General features: G+C 40.3%; 1 protein-coding gene across 5 annotated transcripts in view; it reads left to right on the top strand.

Annotated features, from left to right (window-relative positions):
- The window catches only part of SUMF1 (sulfatase modifying factor 1), a 77,943-nt gene extending 54,875 nt beyond the window's left edge, over nt 1-23,068 (top strand). For 2 of the 5 annotated variants that reach the window (XM_034777910.1, XM_034777905.1), the window contains 2 exons: nt 6,887-6,946; nt 20,642-23,068. In XM_034777910.1, coding sequence (XP_034633801.1) covers nt 6,887-6,946; nt 20,642-20,752 — 171 coding nt within the window. In that variant the 3' untranslated portion in view covers nt 20,753-23,068. Of the gene's footprint in view, nt 1-6,854; nt 6,947-18,280; nt 18,421-20,641 lie in introns of those variants that run through there. The other 3 variants (XR_004646680.1, XM_034777908.1, XM_034777909.1) reach the window with 3 other exon arrangements.
- The last annotated feature ends 1,316 nt before the right edge of the window (nt 23,069-24,384 follow it).

Here is a 24,384-nt window from a genome sequence, read left to right as displayed (position 1 = left end):
GTAAAATGGATATCTATGATAGGAGTTCATATTCTAGAAAAGCACCTGTGAAAATTAGGATTTTGGATTCTTTCAAGCAGTTTTACAGCATTTTCGTAGTACAAACCCTGGGATGAAGACTTGAAAATTGGGGGTGGGGAATATGTAGTAGGTGCTGCTGGGTAGGAGGGATGGTGGATGGTGCAGAGTAGCTTAAATGACATTCAGTAGGATTGAATCCATGTGCTGAGAACGGTCAACTTGTTTCTGTTCTCTGAATGCAAGTTGTCATATTTACTGTAGCCTATATATGCATAGCACTTCAGTGCCATAAAAACAGTAAGCCTTCCTTTGTGACAAGGGCTGTAGTGTCTTACACATGGAGACTCTGAGGTACAGAGAGAGAAAGTGACTTGCTAGGGCCATAGATGACATAAGTGGGAGAGCTGGGGGATCAGGTCTCTTGGTTCCTGGCTTCCGGCTCAAGGTTTAGTCCACTACACCACTTTGCATCAAACTTTGCAAGGTTCATTTCCAACCCAGAGTTTAGTGTCTGAATAAAAACAGTTGGTCTTCATGGAGATCTTTACTTCATGGCAGAATTATACTTGTTCAGTTATGTCCTGTGGGGACATTCTTATTCTGGAATAAGTGTCATTTTTCTGTTTATTGTGCATCTCTTTCAGAGCAGGCAGCACCCACTGTTAAAGACTTGAGTGATATGTGGAGCCTTTTAGAAAGAACCCGAGCTGCATACTGTATGAAGATATAATCACTGTCTATGTTCAATAGTTGAATTCTAATTTTAACTCTAATTTAATTTAAAAAGGAGCTTTTTTGAGAGCTTTTGTACACTTGAATTTTATCATTGGGCAGGGGAAGGGAATTCACTTAGTTCAGGAACATTGGCAATCCGAGTGTTTTTAAAAAACACAACTCTCATGCAGGCATGGGTAAAATGTGCATTTGCTCAGCTCACAGTAACCGCACTCAAAGATAACCCTGGGGCCCATCAGACTTGTAGTTGGCCACTTGCATGCACAGTTATTTGCACATGCAATTGCATGTGCATTTGGATGTGGCTGACTGAAATTGGGTTCCTATGCTCTCCCTTTCATTTCTGCATGGTACTCCTATTCAGGGCCGGCTCTAGGCACCAGCAAAACAAGCTGGTGCTTGGGGCGGCACATTTTTAGGAGCGGCATGGCCAGCACCAGAATGCGGCCCCTAAAAATGTGCCCCGGCCGCCCTAGCTCACCTCTGCTGCTGCTGCCACGGCGCGCGAAACAGCTGATTCGTGCGCCGCTACTCGCCCTCCCTCCCAGGCTCTCAAGCCTGGGAGGGAGGGGGAGCAGCAGCGCGCGAATCAGCCATTTTGCGCGCTGCCGCCGCGGCTCAGGGTCTCCCCCCTCCCTCCCAGGCCCTCAAACCTGGGAGGGAGGGGGAGATCCCAAGCGGCCATTTCGCACGCCGCTGCTCCCCCTCCCTCTCAAGCTTGAGGGCCTGCGGGGAGGAGGCAGGGCTGGGGATTTGGGGAAGGGGCGGAGTTGAGGCGGGGCCGGGGGTGGGGTAATTAAAGAACGGGGGGGCAGCCAAAATTGTTTTTGCTTTGGGCGGCAAAAATCCTAGAGCCGGCCCTGCTCCTATTGATGAACTGAGCTGCAATGCAAGATATGGGGGAAATATCAGCAACAAACCTTGAGGAAGAGAAGCAAAGTTAGAACAAGTATAATTGCCCAATAAGCAGTTGGTGTAACTCCAGCTCATTTCTCTCATTTTCTGCGTCCCAGAGAGCTTTCTCAGTTATCAAATAACTTCTTTATCTTCAGTAATTTGAAAGGATACATTAAGAGGATGATGCTCTATAATGCAATAGATCTCTAAAGAGAGAGTCACGTTGGGAAGCATTGTTACAGCTCAAATGGTCCGATAGAGCATTTCTATGCTCTAATCCTATTTCAGAGGCTGGGATTTTCAGTATAATTCATGCTTTGTAACAAATAGCCCTCTAAAGTTTAGTTTTGTCTGGCACTGGATTTTTGTAATAAGACTGACTTAAACCAAAGAAAGTGGTAATTGTATCTGCACATCAGTAACAGGAGTTGCCTATATAATTACTGAGGCATACAACAATCACGTAGATGGACAAACACTTCTTTTAATCCCAGATTAGCATGCTCTTTCTAGTTTTAACTGGGCTCCTTCTGAGCTGATAGCAGGATGGCTGCTGCTCTGAACTCTGTGCTCACTTTTTATTGCTTTTAGTGGGGAATCCTGCCAACGGTTTGTTTTTTGTTTTCACACAGATCTTGTTTTTATAGGTAAATGTTCCGCTTTCTGTCTGTGCTCCATGCTGGCTGCTGAAATGAGATGAATTTGCTGTTTACGCATCATTTGTGCTTTTGATGGCTTATCTTTACAATGAGACACGCAACATATTTGCGTCAAAGGTTTCATGGAGTCTGTCATGGTTCAGAGCAGCTGCACCTATATCTCCCCTCAGGGGTTCAGCAAGGGTACCCACTCTCAGGTTTCCATTTCCCCAACTGTTGCCTCTTTGGGGTGTGAACTGGTGACCTGCATCTCTCTCCTGACCTGGGTGTTTCTGGGCTATACAGCTCCCTGCCTTCACTATATATTTCCCAGCAGACAGTCTGCCTAAACAGACCTGATTGCTTTCTCCTGTGAGATTGATAACAGAGTGATCACTACAGATATGTTACCACACAGTTTCCTATGCAAGCCTACTTTATTTTTGAGGTAAAAACACTACAGAGAAAACCTATTAAAAACAATTGAAAGAACCTACACGCATGCCAATAAGCTTACCAGAGTCCATCCCAACTCTTCATAGGCTCTGGCAAGAGCGGTCTTTCAACACCCCACCTTAGGGATTTCTTTGTGGTTACAAGAGCTTCAGTTCAGAACAAGCACCCAGTCTTACGAGGCCTGAGTGGGCCAAGTCCTTCCAGTTCTCCCCTAAGAATTGGGGCCCCCTGTAGATCAGGAGTCCTGTCTGTTTGCTGGGTCAGGAAGAAGGCTCCCAGTCAGCCTAAACTTGGGCTTTTTATCCAAAAGTCTTTCCTCCTGTCTGTTGGTCTATGGAGGATCCAGTTTGAACTAGTATATGCATATTTCCTGGGGATGATGGGGGCTCAAAGGCTGATAATTGAGGAAGTTCATTAGCATCCCCCTCCCTACTAGTGAAGATACATGCAGTTCCCCAAAAATACATACACAGTTGCATTTTTAATACAATGTACCCCACAGGTATTAACTTAAGTATTACTGAATTAGGGTTAACTCAAGAAAGCTTAGCTGAATTCCATAAGGTTTGTTCAGTATATTACAAGACATTGTCTGTCTGTCACAGAGTCCATTTCCCCAGACCTTGGAAATGGAGAATAAGTAATTACCATGACAAGCAGAAATCATGCAATATATACAGAGGATGAACTAATAATTTTTTACCTGCAGTACATACTTGCCTGTTTTGGAGCACAATTAAGTGATGGTGTACTGTACTGCTGTAAGAGTATCTTTGGTACCATGCAGTCTGCTTCTAGAATGTACTCTTCCTTCTCCCTCAAAGAAAGACCTTTCCAAGAACGGTAGGGGGGGAAAGAGTGGAGGAAGCACAACTGTGTTCCCATTTTGTCAGTGGGATCCTCCTCACCCATTTATTAAGTAATGGACACCATTGTGGTCTGTTTTGACTCATTGGATCCACAGCTGCATCTGATGCCTTGTAATCTCCTTTACCCATGATTAAATTGTGCTCTAGACCAGTAGTTTGGAAACTGTATGGCAACTTCAGTTAAACCTCTAAAATGGAGATTATTAAAGAGTGATTAAAAATAGTACGTTTGGCACAAGTAGCTTCTGTAGTGTCTACTTATTATATTTTATTTTAGGGTATTCCCACTCTTTCTTTTCAACATGCCACAGAGATGTATATCTAGAGGAGTGGTGGAGAAGTTGGGAGTTTTGGCAGCTAAGTAGAGGGCAGTGGTGATGTTTGCCTCTTGGAAGTAAGCTGGAATTGTGAGAGATGCACACCAGCTGGATGGTGGTTCTACAGTGATCAGCAGTGAAATGATTACGTGCCGATCCTTTAAGGCTATGTCTACACGATCACTTATGTCAGCCAAATTTCTGTTGCTCAGGGGTGTGAAAAAACACCTCTGAGTGACATCAGTTTCACCAGTGTAAACAGTAATGTGCACAGCGCAATGTTGGCAGGAGAGCTTCTCCCACCATCATAGCTACTGCCGCTCCTTGAGGTGGTTTTATTATGTCGCACGGGCCATGTACCAATTTTGGTAATGGATTTTTGAAGAGAACAAATTCTTCAGTGAAGTATCTTTCTTGAGGTTTGGCCACTTTGCATAATCATCTCTCTTCTAGGTCTATTTGAATTGTCAAGGCACAGTCCATGGGGAAGGGATGCCCTTCTCTTGTTGACCACCTCAACATATGTCTAGGACTCAATAGGCCAGAGAGACTGAGGCTACGTTTTCCCTACCCGCCTGAATCGGCGGGTAGAAATCGATCTCTCGGGGATCGAATTATCACGTGTTGTTGGGACGCGACAATCAATCCCCGAATCGACGCTTGTACTCCACCAGCGCAGGTAGGAGTAAGCGCTGTCGACAGGGGAGCCGCGTAGGTTGATTTGCTGCCGTCCTCACAGCGGGGTAAGTCGGCTCGGATACGTCAAATTCAGCTACACTATTCGCGTAGCTGAATTTGCGTATCTTAAATCGACTACCCCCCTGTAGTGAAGACGTAGTCTGAGTTATCCTTCTTACACCTGTTCTATAGCTCTGTGAACTGATTTTCGGGAGTGAGCATCGTTCATAAGCATGAAGACTGTACAATTTAAAAGCTGGGGGGGAAATGTAAACTCCTGAAGACATAGTGTATGTGGGCCTACTTTCAGGTGTTTTATGAAGACTAATATGGCTCTGTACACTTCGTGTATCTGTACTAGAGAGGGGGATCATTTCTGTAATTGCGGTGGAGAAAGCTGGAAGTCTTTTCCTGAAACACCCCCGTCTTATTGGCAGATGGTGTTCCTGCTCAGAACGGTTGAGTGCAACTGATGGACTGAGGCAGGTGGTTGGCTCCTAATTCAACCTGGTTATAAGGGAGGTGGGAATGGCTCACAGATAAGAGAAAATCTAGGGTGTGTGCTGAGGAGTTCTGACAGAGCAACCCTAAGAGCAGCCAAGTGTGGGGAGAAGGTTTGAGCTGATTGTTGTACCTTATTTGGTAATGAAGCCAAATCCAGGAAACGGATGGATTTGGATTGCATACTGTGGCATCGCTTGTAGAATAGTTTGGAAAGAGATTTGGAAAAATGCTTGTATATCACCTCTTCAGTTGCTAGATTGCAAAACACCCTGAAGTAATCCCTCACCCCACCTCTGTAGTTATAAGGATAAAAATGAGTAACAGAATTATGGTGAATTTACTGTGTGGTCTTTGTCCCCCTACTCCCCATTTAAAAACCAGGCAGCATAGATTGTAAAAAACCAGAGACTGAGATTTTAAATACCATTTTTAAGTATATCACTGTTTTTTCTCTTTAAAAATACAGAACCTTGTTTTAGACATCATGCCGACTTTAAAATTCTTCGCTGCCACATAAGGAATTCTTCATTTACTTGGAGTTATCTGTGAGACTTTCACTGAGACACTTGACTGAAATATTTTAAGTAATTTGCAGAATATATGATTGTTCAGTAGGTACCAAAATCTGAATCACTGTATATGTCAGAGCTCATTTACCCTGCCCAAGTAAGTTTTTCATTTGATACTGATTTTAGGCCCAATATGCCAGCAACACAATCCATAACATATTATTTAAGATAATTTTTATAGCTTTTGTAAGCAAGACATGCTCTCTTGCATGCAATTCCAGTTTGTGATAGTAAAGCTCTTCCTGCCTAGAGGAGGAGTTTCATGTGAAGGATAGATAACAACTTTTACTTGGATTCTTGTGGGAAATTTTCCCTTCAGAAGTAGCCTGTGTATAAATCAGTGGTGCAGACAAATATAAAATGCAGCGGTAGTTTGTATCTTGTAATGCCTTTCTTCCAGGTTTTCAAAGAGCTTCCCATGCACTAGCTGCTTAATACTTACAGAAGTAGGTGAGCAGTATGGTAACCATTTCACAGCTGTGCCCAGATTCACATATTGAGAATGTAGTGAAGCCACTAGTAGAACTCAAGTTTCCTGACTTACAACCCCTGTTCTAATGGCTAGGCAACACTTCTTCCTTTTTGGGGGTGGAATTCATAAGAGATTGTAAAATTAAAGTCTGCATGAGAAGACATTATTGGTCTGATCTTCCTAAAATGTGTGCACACAAAACATGCTTTTAATTGCAGGCCCATACAGTTACACAAGGGCCCCACTGGATCTCGCAGAAAGCATTGAACTTTTCAGCTGCTTCCACGTGACACGTGGATGGGGAGAGAGGCAGTGCAGTGTGAATGACAGGTGAAGATGTATGAGAATTCTGCAGCAACAGAGCTTTTTTCATATCTTCAACATCATTACTCTTCACACTTGTCATTCTGCTTATTACAGTATATTACGAGCTTCTTTAAAGAAACAGAATAGCACACTGTCCTCTTGACAGGTAGAACAATTATTAGAATTTCAAGTACTTATTACTTGAAGTGGTGAAATCAGAACAATTACTCTGTCCTGGCTTCAAGTCTCTTGCAATGTAATTATTTCAAGCTTCTCTGTTTTCAGAAACAGCTGCAGTTTTTGTTTTGAATGCTGATGGTCATTCCTTTTTCATTTTCCTGCTCTTACCACTTTGTACCTTTATCTTGTAATTGGCTGTTGCTCTTTTTCAGAAGAAAAGTAACTGGTGTCCTTCCATCCACAGAAAGGGCCCTCATCAGGGACTGACAGAGTGAAGAAAGGTGGATCCTATATGTGCCATAAGGTAAAGCTAAAAGACTTACAGCAAACCTCACTGGTTTAGCTGTCAGGCTATTGTTAGTAATTACTGCTTTCTATTTTTGTCTGCATGTATTTGTGATTATCTAATGAGACTAAGCTGAAATAAATACATTAGGCTATTAGTACATAATAGGAACCTGATACATGTTACACAGGAATAGTTCAAAAATTCTGCATAAACATTATATGGCTACATTTTTGAATTGCTCAAATAATTATCATGGTAGTACCCTTGAAAGGATATGTAAATATCTCAATGAAGCAAAGTCATGTTCCCATATTACCAGAGGTGATAAAGTACTAGTTTTCCACATCTAGAGATGTGATCTCAGAATTTAGCTGTCTCAGCTCCATAGGAGACAGTAGCCAATTTTGCCACTAATCTCCATCTACTGGTCTAGTTAATGCCACTTCTAGCAACGTCTAGGTTTGGCATGATGCTAACTTGGTTGTAGAGGCTCCACATCGTTCAGTGCAACAAACAGCCTCTTACAAAGTTAATCAAATCAATATTGTATTGTACCATTTTACCCTGGCTTGACATGAGAGCTGGCAAAAAGAGAATTTACTTTTTACAGATGTTGTCAGATCCAGGCTTGCAAAGTTATTGCAGTGTGAGTCCTTAATGGTTACTTCACTCAACCAAATATTGTCCTGTAAATGATGGAAAAGCCCTCAACTGCTGGTACTTCCCACATATCATATGTGCTCTCCTGAGTACTCTGGAGACACCATTGTACTATGTCCTGTCCTATACCATTCCATTCCAGACCTTGATGATTGTTATCATTGGAGGAAAGGAAACTGAGCTTCTCTTCCAGAGGATGGTGTAATTTATGGTTCTTGGATTTTTGTATGTAGAGTCTCCCGAGCAGCTCTCAACCATTTTCAGTACGCGCTCTTGAAGTCGATACATAATATTCAGTGGTTTTTTTTGAGGTGAGGGGTAGGGGAGTTGATTATCTTTTTATTATAGCAAAGATTACTGGAGATCTTGGGGGCTCCCATACAATTTTTTTTCTGACCAAAACCTTCCTTTTTAGAACAGATGTTAAAATAAAACCTTGTGGTGCCCAGGAGTCAATTAGATGAGAATTATTGGAGTTGTTCTCTCCTCCTTTCCTAAAGCATCTTAATGTTTAAATGTTTAGGAACCTTCTACAAGTTAAGCAGATGTACTTATAAGTGCAAAGGCTTTTGACAGAGCACATCTTATTTTTTTAAGACTTTTGAGAGAATATGAACTTTTTGGAGTTTCCATTTTATAAAAAGGTAAATTTTCCTATGTTAAAACCACTTATTTTATAAAGCATGGTAATTTAAGCAATATCTGATGATGACATTTGATCACAAAATTACTCTAGTTATTGCTAAAATTAGCAAGTAGTCATGGAAATATGCAAAATAACATGCTCCAGAATTCAGTGAGTTGCCTTTTTTGCTGTAAAGCCAAAAATTCAATATTGAAGAAGGGAATTGGTGTTTCTTCTCTTTTAATAATCATGTTTCCAGAATTGCGGAATGTAGCCAATGCTCATGTTCTTTCTGTAGTTTTCTTGCAGGTAGTTCTCTACCATGTAGATTTCTTGCAGTTTGGGAGCTGTAAGCATTAAATCAACTAAATACTGGTGAAATAGGAAAATTTAAATAAAAGAAATACTACCTAATCTGAAAACACGTTCTCCACAACTCCAGATTAAATTGGTTCAGGATAGTACTACTTAAACTGTGTTTTAAATCGGAATTAGTGTAAGGAACGAACACACAAAACTGTGCCTTACTATGTTATATACAGTGAATAGACATATTTCACTGTCAAGAACTAAATTATTCTTGATTTTTTTAAACACCCTCCTACCTCTTTGTCTTGATGGGGTAGTTATATGCCCAAATCCAGCAAAATAAGGGGTAGGAATAGCTTTGTACTGCACCTTCCATATGCCAATCATCTCAAGGCACAGTTGTTAGTTAGCTCTCGGTGATGCAGGAACTGTGTAGGTAAATATAAAAATGTCAAGTACTACTGAATTTGTGAAAGTGACTGCTTTGGAGACTCCGCAGTAGCTCGCACACAGTGTTGTGGATTAGAATGCTGGATTAGAGCGAGGAAATATTGGAACCCTCAGAAAGGTTTATCCGTCACTCGTTTTGTAAATTACAATACAGTCTTCAGATTTGCTTCTGGACAGTTGTCAGAGACTGGAGTTAGTCGGGATCAAATCCTTATGGCTGTGTAGCACTCCATCTTCCCTCCCCACAAGCCCTTTCCCGCGGGCTGTACTAGCTTTCCACTTGTTCAAGTCTATATCCTAGTTTAGAAGCTGAACTCACAAGTTCAGAGGTAAGAGTGCTGCCAGCTGAGCCAGGCTGATGTGAAGGAAGCTTGAGCATAACTCCCTTTTGCAAGTTTGTACACCCGGAGTGCTACCACATTGCCTCGCCAGTAAATCGTGTTAGCTGCAAGAATGCTTGTGGAGCTTATGATTATGTCAGTATCCTGAAATGACTCCGTGCTTACAGAGATGAATGGGTGCAAAAAACTTCCCTTGTGTTACATAGCACTTCCCCTTTTGGGGAGCCTTTAGTGGTCAAGCCTCAGAAGAACAGGGGAGGAGGCAGATGGTCCCAGTAGGGGCTTGGGCTAATAAAGTGTTAATTTTCTTACTAATACTAAAACTAGAAAAGCTTTGAGAGGATTGGAAGCAAGAATATGACAAGTGGAGAAACTGAGAGAGCTTCAGAGAGTTTGGGAGGGTTGTTAGTCTGAGCGATGGGACTCATTGCTTGTTCTTTCCTCCCAAAGACTAACATTTCACTAATGCTGAGGTGAAGGATTAATGGATTCCACATGAAAGCCTTTTTGAAACGTTACTCAATCTCATGTAAACATTCAGTCCGGTGATGTTGCATCTCTTTGCAGAGAGAATTTAATAGGTGGCAATAACTAATCTCTCTCTGACCCCCTTCCCCCCCCCCCCCCAAAAAAAAGTGGATAAACCCCATTCTGGAATTCTGTAGCTGCATTTATTGAACCTTCTTGTAAATATTTTCTTAATCTATAAAATAGATTGATGCTCCAGCTGTTTTATGAATATTTTCCCTGTCTCCATCTTAGACCAATGTTGATACTCCGTGCACTGCTAATTGTGAACCTAAGAGTTCAAACTTCTAAAGCCAAGCCACTTTTTAGTCTTTCTCCAAAGTTTGCGTTGTAAGAAGTATCTTGCATATTACACTTTCATCACCTATAACTCAGTTACTGTTTGATCAACATGCTTTATGCTTCCAGGAAAAGTTATTTGGCCTGCGAGGAAACTTATATGGACAAAAGGGTATATCGAAGTGTAAGACTAAGAAGTCAAACATATGGAAATCTAGTTGCAACCCTGTATAACACCAAATGTATTTATATTGCTTCCTTCATAAATAGCCACAAGGTGTAATGCCAGGGCTTATCTGAGTGAAAGGGGAGTCATCAAACTGAATATTTTAAAATAGACTAATGAAAAAAATCACTTTCTGATAGAGCCCTCCTTTTAGCAGCATGTCCTGAAACTTTATGGATTTCTTTTTCTTTTTTTTCTTCAACAGCAGAAAAGACTTTATTTCTAAGGGTCTTTTCAATTAGTCATTTTCTTTCTTGTTAACTGACTAGAGAGGGAAAGAGTGAAACTGATTGCACCCCACCTACTACTAAATGCAGATAATAAAACTGATGTCTAAATACATCCTCTGCTACTTTCATTTTTAGTAATCTTCATTGTCACTTGTAAGAATACACGGTACACCATTTGTGGCAAGTGTGACTTTCAGTTTGAGAAAGATCCTTTACCCAACAGGAATGTGTGGGGTGATGGGTAGTTGAAGAGAAACTGGTAAGAGATGGAGCTTTCAGCTTGGATAGCAGTAAGAGACTTGAAATTTATTTCTGAAGAGTTTGATTACTACCATCTCACAATAGTCCTTCAAGTCTTATTGATTTAACTCCCAGCTTCCGGCATGAACAACAGCTGTGCCCCAAACTCTGTTCACGTTACACTAAAAATATGTCCCTCCTTTGTGTATTTGTTCAGATTAAAAACAAACCCATTCCATTCCTCTCCTTCTCAAAGCCTGCAGCTGGTAAATCATCCTCATAATTAGATTAAATTTCCTGTGAGAATGTAAGGTGAAATCAATGTCACACGTTAATTAGCAGCTTTGAGTAAATTAACACTGGAATAGAATCTTCTTTACTGATGAATAATGTGACCCATTTTAAAGGCTTTTAAAGACTCGAGTCTTTTTTTTTAGGTGTTAAAAGTAGGCTGTGTATTAAGACCAAAAAATTGTATAGTACAAAGGATTTTGTATTAGATGCCTTTTAAAAGCCATTTAAATGGATTCCTCTACTCCCTTTAGAGTTGGCAAAGGGTGTGTGTGTGTGTGTGTGTGTGTGAGAGAGAGAACCTTGTTAAATGACCACTTTGTTTTCAAAGTAGATAGTCTTGTAAAATCTAGTAGGATGCTGCTTCTTGCAGTATCATGAGTTGCACAGAGCCCTCTGCAGCATGCATGGCAATTACCGTACACAGTATTTTTGCTCAGGACAAAAACTATTCTCTGGGTTCATAGTTTGTACCTGTATCAAGAACTATAGTGGAGGGATAACTCAGTGGTTTGAGCATCGGCCTGCTAAACCCAGGTTGTGAGTTCAATCCTTGAGGGGGCCCATTTAGGGATCTAGGGCAAAATCTGTAAGGGATAGTACTTGGTCCTGCTGTGAAGGCATGAGACTAGACTCAATGACCTTTCAAGGTCCCTTCCAGTTCTATGAGATAGGTATATCTCCATATTTTATTTACATTTTTCCTTAGGTGGAGGCACTTGACAGTGAATGGAGGTAAACACCAATGAACTGTCTCCACACTGAATGGGCAAAACTTGACTGCACTGAAGTTTGGTTATACAAATGAAACCCCTACTTGGCCTATGAGCCTAGAATATAAGCCACTACAAAGTAGTATAAAATATGTACCTGTCTAGAAACCAGCCTGTCCTGTTCCTTTGTTCTTGTGACTTTCGTTCATAGGCAGAGAGACATCAAATTTCAATTCAGAACTAGTAGTGATTTGTTTTATAGCAATGTAACATATGAAGAAGGTTTCAGAGTAGCAGCCGTGTTAGTCTGTATCCGCAAAAAAGAGGAGTACTTGTGGCATCTTAGAGACTAACAAATTTATTTGAGCATAAGCTTTCGTGGGCTAAAACCCACTTCTTCGGATGCATAGCTGTAGCCCACGAAAGCTTATGCTCAAATAAATTTGTTAGTCTCTAAGGTGCCACAAATACTCCTGTTCTTTCTGAAGAAGGTGTTCATAATGTCAGATAACTGATGGGCCATAATGTTTTGAATGGCACAGACAAACACCTTTAGTTTGGAATTTCACAAGCAGCTTAAGCAATTATTATGTTCACAGCCTGCAAATGAGGGCGTGTCTACATAAAGTTTGTGGCAAGCTGGGGTGTAAATCTACTTTAGTCTGCTGCAAAGTAATAAATGTCCATGTGGACCCTGCTGTCACAGGGTATGTCTACACTTGCCAATGACTTTTTGTGGTGAAACTCAGAAGTTTCACTGCAGAGAGAAAACTACCTCAACGAGAGGCGTACAGCTCTTACGGGTGATGCTTTTGTGGTGATGTGCAAGAGAAGGCATGTTCTTCCTGTTTACACAGCTTTTAGCGTCCACAGATTATTCCACAGTGTCTAGGTGACCACTCTGGCCAGCAGCTCTGCTGCTCTAACGCCAGGTAAACAGACATCCACCTCTCCCCCTGTAAAGCTCTGGGAACTTTGAAATTCTCCTCCCTGTTTTCTTGGCAAGTGCTCACTTATCTGGCCAGGTGACAATGCCTGCTCCCTGGAGCAAAGGATCCTCTGCTTGGAGCAATGCTGAGCTACGGGAGTGTTGGGGGAGAGGAGGCCCCACCATTACCCCCTGTACCCACACATACTTCCCACAAGACCTCTCCTCAAAATGGAGAGAGCTGCACTGTGGAATAGCTGCCCTCAATGCGCTTTCATCGGCGATGGGTGATGGAAGTGCTGCAAATGTAAACTCTCTGATGCCTGTGGAAGTGAGTGAGTACACAAACCAGCGCTTTTCTTTCACTGGTTCACTATCACCATTGAAACTGAGAGTGCAAAAACTCTGCAAGTTTAGACATAGCCACACAGTAAAAGTTCTTTGCTGTGCTTTGATCTACTCCCATTTCAAAGTGGGGTCGATCAAAATGCACTACAAAACTTCAAGCATGTGGCTGCAGGGTCTACATGGACACTTCAGTATGTGGCAGGACACTACTTATTTCTTAAAACCCAGAACTTTAACACACACAAACCAAAACACAGAGAGAAAACAGGCTGCTCCGTACAGCAGAGAAGCACAATTCACCCCCACCTTATTCTAGACTGGCTCTGCAGACTGACTGACTGAAAATCCAGATCACATGTTTCCCTACTGAGCACCTAGCCTGAAAGGACCAGGAAAACCCCTGAGAATTTAAAGTGATCATTTATAATTTTAACACAGTTTTCAATATACTACAAGGCAGTTAGGTGCCCAAGGCCCAAAAAAATTCAAATGGGAGTTGGATGCTTAAATTACTTACTTTCCTCAGATGATAAAACACAACAAATTAGTTTGTATAGCAAGTGTATCCGAATTAGAGCTGTGTGAATAACTGATTTCTTTTCCAATTCTCCGGCTGTTCTGAAATACCAGAATGTTTTGTTTGATATATTTTTAGGGTATTTTAATTTTACTAAAATTTAAGTAAATTTCAAAACTGACATTTCAAATCAAAAACTCAAACGGTTTGGGGGTTTTTTTTTCAGATTTTTTTGTCTTTTTATTAAAAATTCAGCAAATTTGATGTAAATTAGCTGCATGGGGGGGGGAAGGAGGGTGAGTTTTTTCTGATGAGAAATTCTTATCAGAATGACAACTCCTCTACAGACTTCATAGGCAAGTAAATGTATCCTTCATCCTAAAGGATCCCAAATGACATGTATACAGTACCAAGGAAATGCAGCCACCTCTGAGGTATAAAAGTAGCAAGTGGTATACAGCCTAGAGCACAGTAGCAGAAGAGTAGGGAAATGTTGGTAAACTAACATTACAGTAAACATCTTACCAAAAAAAAAAGTGCCCTGGAATCTGTAGGAGTGGTTTTATCCTCAGAATGGCCATTTGCAGGTGAATGATTCTGCAGCAGTTCCTTTGGGAAGTGCTGCAACAAGGTCTGACATAGCAAAACCTCTCTGTACAAATTCACTTTGTCAAAATGTAACATTCACAGAAAAATGGAGCAATCTGTTAAATTATCTGGCTGGAAATCACTGTTTGGAAAATTGTGCCCAGAGAGTAGTTATCAGAGGTTCACAGTCATGCTGGAAGGGCATAGCGAGTGGGGTCCCACAGGGATCGGTTCTGGGTCCAGTTCTGTTCAATATCTTCATCAATGATTTAGATCAGGGGTAGGCAACCTGTGGTATGCATGCCAAAGGTAGCACGCAAAATGATTTTCAGTGGCACTCACACTGCCCAGGTCCTGGCCTCTGGTCTGGGCAGCTCTGCATTTTAATTTAATTTTAAATGAAGCTTCTTAAACATTTTAAAAACCTTATTTACCTAACATACAACAATAGTTTAATGATGTATTATAGACTTAAAGAAAGAGATCTTCTAAAAACGTTAAAATGTAATACTGGCATGCAAAACCTTAAATCAGAGTGAATAAATGAGGACTCGGCACACCACTTCTGAAAGGTTGCCAACCCCTGATTTAGATAATAGCATAGAGAGTACACTTAGAAAGTTTGTGGATGATACCAAGCTGGGATGGGTTGTAAGTGCTTTGGAGGATAGGATTAAAATTCAAAATGATCTAGACAAACTGGACAAAATGGTCTGAAGTAAATAGGATGAAATTCAATAAGGACAAATGCAAAGTACTCTACTTAGGAAGGAACAATCAGTTGCACACATACAAAATGGGAAATGACTACCTAGGAAGGAGTACTGCAGAAAGGGATCTCGGGGTCATAGTGGATCACAAGCTAAATATGAATCAACAGTGTAACGCTGTTGCAAAAAAAGGAATCATCGTTCTGGGATCTATTAGCAGCAGTATTGTAAGCAAGACACGAGAAGTAATTCTTCTGCTCTACTCCGTGCTGATTAGGCCTCAGCTGGAATATTGTGTCCAGTTCTGTATGCCACATTTCAGGAAAGATGTGGACAAATTGGAGAAACTCCAAAGAAGAACAACAAAAATGATTAAAGGTCTAGAAAACATGACCTATGAGGGAAGATTGAAAAAATTGGGTTTGTTTAGTCTGGAGAAGAGAAGACTGAGAGGGGACATATGTTTTCAAGTACATAAAAGGTTGTTACAAGGAGGAGGGAGAAAAATTGTTCTCCTTAACCTCTGAGGATAGGACAAGAATCAATGGGCTTAAATTGCAGCAAGGGCAGTTTAGGTTGGACATTAGGAAAAACTTCCTAATTGTCAGAGTGGTTAAGCACTGGAATAAATTGCCTAGGGAGGGTGTGGAATCTACATCATTGGGGATTTTTAAGAGCTGGTGGACAAACACCTGTCAGGGATGGTCTAGATAATACTTAGTCCTTCCGTGAGTGCAGGGGACTGGATTAGATGACTTCTTGAGGTCCCTTCCAGTTCTGATTCTATGATTCTATTTCTAACATCATGACCTTTATAAGCCAGCTCTTCAGAAGTCAGTCATGCAAAATCCATTTGCACCTGTGAAACTGTGTGAGTGTAAATGGATGACTCTGTGTCTACTTCCATGAGCTATGTACATCAATACAGGGTCCTACAGTGCTATGCAGCCTTTAGATGGCTTGCTGGTTGTACCAATTAAAATCTTGCCCTCTAACTCACAAATTACTACATGGTAATGCAAAAGCATGCTGCTAGGTACAACAGAACTTGAATTTTTCTGCCTGACATTTTCCAGGAATGAAAGGACTCTCATTGTAGGCATGTCTCTTGGGGGAAATGAAACTTCTTGGATACATTTTTAGTACTGTTATTCTTTTTACTGAGAGGCTATATGGTGACATGAACTGGGTTCTATTTTTGGCTCACACATTAGATCAAACTAAATTCTAGTTGTGGAACCTACATTCCTGGTGGTAGTGTTGAGCCTAGGGAAAAAAATAGTTTGAGTTTGCAGGGAAAATACATCTTTGTTGTGAGCTGGGTGAAACCTTTTTTACAGGTTGAGGTAAAACATCATTGAGATGGATAGGCGTGAATGCACCTTGCTGTTGAAATAACTGTAAGGATAAACCCCCACCTAGAACACAAGGAGTATCTGAACCTGCCCAGGAAGTTTTGTTGAATATTGTTTTAGGCAGAGAGGAGAGGGTGTGTGGGAGAGAGAGGAGGGAAGACAGAACACAGAGGACCAGAGGGATACAGACAGCCCGAAGGAGCAGCTGAAAGCATGGTGTAGGATCTGAAAGACACCTGGGGAAAGGGTGCAAGTGGGAAAGGCTGCTGTTGGCTCTGTGAGCAAAAGAAGATATTTTCTGCTATTTGATTCCTTCTGTGTTCAGAGACCAGGACTTCATACATTCCTTGTAAATAAACAAGATTGCATCAAAGAAATATGAGTATTGCCAATTTCTCCTCCTAACCGAAATGCCCCCAAGGCCCCAAAATTTGACTAGCCACTTGGATCAAAACTCTTATAAATGTTATAAACAAGCACATTTGATCTGAAAGGAAGATGATGAACAAAGGAATCCCATAATGTCACTTTTAAACACCTGCCAGTTTAATCACATTTTTAATTTGTGTGTGTGTAGGAAAATCATTAGCATCTCCAATTGTAAATGCAAAATATTAACTGTTCTAAGCATATTGCAATTCATGAATGTGGACTCCTCAGTATTCAATATTAAGGCATATTTCATTAATGTTTGAAATGCTATCATTATTTGAACATTACAAGGGGAGAGGTGGAGAGATCCTATTCCATTGTTAGTGTCTGTGGATAAACAGCCAGTTACCTCTGCTTTCTGCAGATGATTCTAGAATATTTGTCACTTCATAGTTAATTTTTCCAAAAAGTGAGGAGTGTTCTACTTGATAGGAAGAAGTAGATAAAGACCCCTAGTTTTTGAATTGACCTACATTTTTACAGATAACTCCTTTTGCCTGTCCCAAGTTAACGTCCTAGTTTTGAGCTTTAATCGTGCTTTCGGTGAATTCATTCTCCGAAAGGGAGCAAAATGCAAAGTCCAATAAATGGTGTAGTGGAAGAGGGAAAGCTAACTTTTTTTCAGTACCTACAGTTTATTAAACTGAAATAAAGCAAACTTCATATTACTATATATACTCGTTCATAAGCCGACTATTTTTGGTAAAAAAGTGAAGCATCAAATTGCTGGGGTCGGATTATAAATGGGTCTACACCAAAATTTGATTATTTTAAACTGTATGGAATCATTGACTTGAATATCTAATACATTGTCGTTTTGTTTACCTGGAGCGTCTGCAGGTATGGAGCCCCTCCGCTCCCTGTGGCCGCGGTTCGCCATTTCCAGCCAATGGGAGCTGCGGGAAGTGGCGCCACTTCCCACAGCTCCCATTGGCTAGGAATGGCAAACCACGTCCACTGGGAGCTGAAGGGCTCCGTACCTGCGAACGCTCCAGGTAAACAAAACATCCAGGCCCATTAGCGGCTTTTCCTAACAGGCCAGGAACCAAAGTTTGCCAACCCCTGAAATATAGGGTCGGCTTATGAAAAAGGTCATACAGTTTTTGCTATTTTTACCTATCCATCTTGGGGGGGTCGACTTATAAATGAACAGGCTAATGAACGAGTATATATGGCAGTTAATACTGTGTGCTGGAAATCTGAAAGGTGCCGAAATGAAATCTCTCCAACTTATTCGAACTTGTGTTATCCTAATTGCTGCAAGTTTCTTACTCTCTCCTAACTGAAAATGCTAATTGGAGTGGAAGTTTAGCTTTTTAAATCGGTAGTCCAATGTTAGGGGCTAAAATGGATGAAGTTCATTTAATCCTTTCTGAATAATTTCTGGTGGCCCTGCCATTAAAAACTCTAGGCCAAATTCATCCTTGATGCTAGTGGAGTGAATTTGAATTTGATCCCTTTTGTTGGATTGTAAGTTTGGTAAGCCATATGTTGTTGAGACATACGGTGCTCACACAAACCAAATCTATAAATTACTAATCTTTTCCGATTTTCATTTTTGGACTAAAAAAATCTGCAGAATAACACAAATGTTATCTACACTGGAAACAACTGACTTGGGATTGTGTGTGTGTGTGGCAATCCTTGCATCTGCTCCGTTGACTATAACCATTCCTGACTGTCGCCACTGAAGATTCAAATCTGTTATACGCAGAACAGGTACAGAATTAACAGTGCAAGCTTTTGACAGTTCCTTACCAATGTGCCTCAGCCCCAGCAGAGGGGCCACATTAAAGAGAGTCTGAGAGCGTAGGTCATGTTGGATAATCCTGTGCTGCCTCCCTCATATCAGGGAGATTTGAAATAGCAGTTCCTCCTCTGAGTTTTCTAAAGGGCAACTTGCATATAATTGCAGCCTATTCTGAAATCAGGCCAGTAAGAGAGGAAACTGTCAACGCAAAATAATTGCTTACCAAGAACTTCTGACAGGTAACTGAATCATCTATCCCAGTGGTTTCATTTTAAATGAAAATGTTTGTGGCCACCGATATAGATTATATCAGAGTATAGGTATCCCTAAAAAGACTACCAACAGGAATACCAGTACATAAGTTGGTCTTCAATCCAGTTGCTTTTTTTCCTTGGGATTTCATTGTCATGTTCAATAGGATTCTTCTAGATAGATGTCAGTACCTTTCACTTCCAAATCCTCTTTATGTATCGAGACCCTTTTCCCCATTAAATCAGGAAACTGAGTTTTATTCGCTACAAAGAGAAAAAAGGAGAACTGCCTTGCTGACACATCTTGTACAATGAGAAAAGGCTCGTTTGCACTCTGGCTGTCAAATAGTACAGCTACATTGATTGGGTTAAATTGAGAAATATTCATATCTGATCTTATAGCTGTTTCAGTGTCCAAACCATGAAGTGCTACACTAGAATCTAATCTGTGCCTTAAGTATGTTTCAGTCTTATGTTGCAAATTAAGTGTGGGGAGAGGCAGGATGCAATTCTAAATTTGACCTATAAAGATCTTCACACAAAATTTTCAATTCTTCAAATGCATGGAATACAGGGGGTTTATTTTATTTTATTTTTTTAAGGGGAATAGAGGGAGAGATCTATTAGTTACTAATCTTTTCAGATTTTCATTTTTGACTAAAAAGCTGCAGAATAATGTAAATGCTATCTCTACTGGAAACATCTGAAAAGTGCAAGAAAAAGTATATTGGAATACACACTGAACGGCGTTCTGACATGGACTTGCATTAAATATATTCATGTATATGTACTTTAAGCTTGTGCAACTACTATTTAAGGTATTTCATCTAAAGTCAATGTACTACAGTTCTCAATAAGCTAATATTACTTAGGGTTGCCAGGCGTCCGGTTTTCGACCACTGCTGCTTTCCCCTGTGCCCCATCATCCCAGCTCCTGCTGCCTCCATACCCACCTCCCCATTCAGGACTTAATTTGTCCCCAGCTTTGCTGGGACTCGGTAAGTCTGCTGTGAAAAGTGATATTTGTATGTTTGTTAATATTACTTTTCACAGCAGACTTAGTAGCTAGTAAGTCTTTAAAAAAAAAAAAAGGGGGGGGGGGGCAATCAAAAAAAGCAAAAGAAACAACAAGAAAAAAGACAAGAATGTGCAAAGCCCCTTATTTGTGTTTCTATTCTGTTTAGGTCCAATAAGGAATAGAGACAACTGTACATTGTTTTTATTATTGATTCTGCAAAAAAAAAAAACCCTACATAAATAAATTACAATGATTTAGACATTTATATGTGCATATTTATTAATTTTTCCAAAAGTTAGTTAAGTATTTTAGGAAAAATTGTCAGAGTAACCACCAGCAAGAGTTTGGTGGCTGCACTCTGAGGCCACGAAAAAATTTGTTGCGAGAACCCCATTAAGCTAATATCTGCAAGCTCTATATTGCTGACTAAAGCGTCATACCCTCCCGTGGCACTGCATAAATAACAGTGCTTTTAATCTTCAGAGTAGTTTACAAACTTTCCTTCATTTTCAGCACATCTGAGGTAGGTAATTGTTCCCAGTGTACCTCTTGATGCATTTGTAACGTACAATCTTATTACAGACTCAATTTATTAGTTTCCTGTCCTGAAGAACTTCAATAAAATATAAAAAGATGGGGGGTGGGCAGGAAGGAAGGTGGAGTGGGATTAAGGGTAACCAAGTGTTCAAATAACTGTCAGAATGTCTCCTTGAGTTTCCTCTCTTCCATCCAATAGGCTTTTCCAACTTTTTCCCATCAGCCTGGTGCTTGACTGTCATCTTTGCCCGTCAGTAGCAAACATCAGCGGCAATTGAAATGTTCTGTGATATTAGTCTAACCAGCCCTTACTTCTGTAGACATAGACACAAGCTGTAATATGCGCTTAAATGACTCTTTTTTTTTTTTTTTCTTGCCTTCTAGTCCTATTGCTACAGGTATCGCTGTGCAGCCCGCAGTCAAAACACTCCTGATAGTTCTGCTTCAAACCTGGGATTCCGTTGTGCAGCAGACACTCTGCCAGCTTTAGAGTGACAGAACTTGTTGGTGCTTTGAAGCCACAGGGGACTAAAAATTTCACTCCAGCACGAGGAGTTTTGTGGCGCTCCAGCCTGCTGAGATGTTCTGCAGTTACCAGTCTCTAGTGAGACCAAACAAGATATCCAGCTAATTAAAAAAGACATCGGAGAAAATCACCTTCCAAAATAAGTCAATGCCAGTCAGAGACATTTAATTCTATAACCAATCTTTAGAGAAGTTGGGTTGAGTTCCCATATCAGCTGTGCAGGTGAAAACATGGCGTTAATGTTATTGATTTCATTAGAAATATTCCAGATTTACACCAGCATAGAACTAACCAGAACCTTCCTGACTGCATTTTGAAAAGGATATTTTGTTTTAGATACTATTTTTATCTCCTCTAGAGAAGATGCTCTTCAGTATTGAGTAAGTATTTTATGATGGATTTACCTAAGTGATCCAAACCCCTCAAGTAGGCCCTACAAACTTTGGGAGGAGTTAAAGGAAAATTTGAGCTTTTGTAGCATGGTATTTACTTGTTATATCCTGAGTAATATAGGAAACCTATTGTCAATTATAACTGAAGGTCATGGACGGAAGAAAACCATTCCACTTTATCTATTACCCTATATTGGCAATTGGCTATGCTTTTGTAGATTTACCTTTGTAAAAATGTAGTGTAGCTATTATACTGCATTCCTTTTGCACGTGAACATTGTGTTCAGAAAAGACCCTTGCCCAGGTGAGTAGTAACTTTCTCCCTTTTTAGAAAATGGCAGCTTTTATTAGAATAGGGATGATAGTCCCATAAAGGATTGAACATTTATTGCCTTTACACTGGAAACTTGTAGCGATAGAAACACACCAGAGATTTCCTTTAACATCTATCTAACATTGGATAGATTTATTTGGGGGGCTTTAATTTATTTATTCAAACTAGTGATTTTAAAATTTTCTTTGACGGTGAATGGCTCTTATATGAAATCTTGCATGAAAAGACAGGAAATTGGAACTGAATGGAAAGTTTCTCATAGGCTTCATTGGGAAAACCTTGAGGTTGTCCTTAAATAAGTTTCAAAATGTATTGAAAAGCTCCATGTAGTTGTGGCTGGTAAATTAACTCAGTCAGCTTGGGCTTTTCATGTTAAAATACACTTGAATCTTTCTTCTCTAATGTGCTTCACTCTTACCAGCACAGTGCTGCTGACTCTGGGACCCAGCCGTAGGAGCAGATGGAAAAGTTTCCATGTCAACCACTTACTCTTTATTCTAACTTTAATCTAATCAAGAAACTTTCTGTTTGCTGAATATTAAGAAGCTCCTAACCTGAATGTGCCAATCCTTTAGGCATGGGTTCTATTCCCAGCTGTTCCACTGACTCAGTGATCTAGGACAAGTCTCGTGCCTCAGTCTCCCCATCTATACAAAGCACGTAAGCCTGATTCCCATTTTAAAGTGCTTTGAGATCTATGAATAAGATGGGGTAAGTGTGTTTGTAATAGCAATATTTTGTATTCATATTATTCACTTGTTTCCAGCACTTCTTGCCTATAACTTTGATAGGTAGGCATTAAAATACAAAGACATTAGTTGCCAACTTCTGCCCTGGGATAGTGAGTTTCCCACCGAATGGAAAGCCACTACAGAGGGGTATTCCTATGGGAGTGACCATGCAGTGCACCCACCAAGGCCCCATTGGCATAGGAACTAAAGTTACACTTGCACGACAGACTAAAATTCAGCGAAAGCCATTAAAGTATAAACATTTGCCAAGGCGAAGTGTTAAAACATATCACGTAATCATAGGAAAAAGCTGTGGTATCTCAAGGAACTGTCGGGAAAGACTGACTGACCAGTTGTATATACTAAACACAGTGCTCACAATAGTGCACCCACTGAAACAAATGGGAGGAAAAATGCTGTCCACCTTAGTTTAAACTTCCTGTGCTATCATAGGGACATGTCTGCCTTTGTGGAAGGGAGTATGTGAAAATTCTTTGTTTTGAGGCATTGTCATTGTTGAACACCTCTTTATTTATATACAATATAAAAACGTGTCTGGTTCTGAAGCTTTGAAAAATCATTGGAATTTCTGTCTCTGAATGGCAGCTTCAGAGTAATGCTTGTTCAGAAGTGGGGCATGTCTGTCAAGATTTACTGTCCCAACGGGCATAGGTGTAAACTTCCTTTTGGTGGTCTTTCATTCTGATGGCTTAACTTGTTTGTTTCATATAAACGCATTAGCTTGAACTAGTCCCACTTTTTTTTACACTTTTACAGCAATCGATCAGAACTTTAATAAAATGATTAAACTGAACATTCTGTAAACAACTGAGGTTTCTGAATTACTATTCATCTCACTTCACTCTTCAGCCATCTGCGAAGCATGTGGTTTGTCACTGGGCAAATCAGATATCCCTCTAGCAGTGTTCAGAGCAACAAGGTAAACTTCCTTCCCCTTTATTCTACCAAAAGAGAACAATGCCATATTTAAAACTTTTTTTATGCTGGAAGACGGAAAGTGGGAAAACTTTCTTGGATTACTCTGATCTGTATTATGGAAATATTAAACAACTACCTAGGCACAAATAATAGGTGAGATGTTTAAAGTACTGTACAATATTAAGGCATCTAATTTAAAACTAATAAAAAATTAAGAATATGGGTAGCATCCTCTAAAGGTATTTTTTATTATTTTTTCAGCTCTCTTTAGCCCCCTCTATCATGTTTACAGATGAACATTTCAGGAAAAGTTTGGTGAACAATAGCTTGCTGTTTTCCAATGGCGGGGCACTAGTATTCACATCCTCACATTACAACATATACAGGCAGTTGAAAGATTTGTTGCTTCTGATGTTCTTTGATATTTGTTCTTATTCCTACAATACATAATAGTACAAAATGTCCCCTTTTTATTCCTGCCACATCCATATTTTGCATGGGATTAAAACCTCTCGAATTTGTTTACAACTTTAACAAAAGTTAAATTTGAAAAATTTTCCCCTTAGAGTATCATGAGAACATCCAACTTTCAATCAGCAATTCTACAGAAATACTACTTACAGCTATTCAGCTGAAAGAATTAATCCCAGGGGGTTGCAATCTGTCCTGTCCCCCCCCCCCCCCCCCCCCAAAAAAAAAAAAAAAGGATTAATGTTATAACTAAACCACTTGTATTTCTAATGAAAATCATCCCTGGGCACTGATAGGGTTCCCCCAGGTTCCTGGCTATCAGAGAAGTATTATTGCCCTGATTCAGCAAAGCACTTGTGACTTCAGTGGAACTTAAGCATGTACTAGAAATTAAGCACATGTTTTAAGTGCTTTACTGAATCATGGCCTAAATGGTATCACTTTGTCTGCAGAATCTGACTAGTCTTACAGTTCTTTTAGACAGTCTTAAAGTATCCTGACTCAGCAAGGAGCCCCTGTGTGAAGCCCATTGAAGTTTATGGGACTCAGTGAGTGCACAGGTGTCCACCCACTCAGAGTTTGCAACATAAGGCCCCTAAATGTAAAATCTGACCATTTATAACAAGTTTTCTTATTGAAAGGAAGGAATTTGTGATTGAGCCCAAACCAAAAATGTGTATCAACCCCCCCCCTCTATTTAAGGGGGTCCTCAAAACCATAGATGAACATTACTG

Source organism: Trachemys scripta, chromosome 7 (genome assembly GCF_013100865.1).
Source record: "Trachemys scripta elegans isolate TJP31775 chromosome 7, CAS_Tse_1.0, whole genome shotgun sequence".
In the NCBI taxonomy this organism is placed as follows: domain Eukaryota; kingdom Metazoa; phylum Chordata; order Testudines; family Emydidae; genus Trachemys; species Trachemys scripta.
This window is presented reverse-complemented; position numbering and strand designations above follow the sequence as displayed.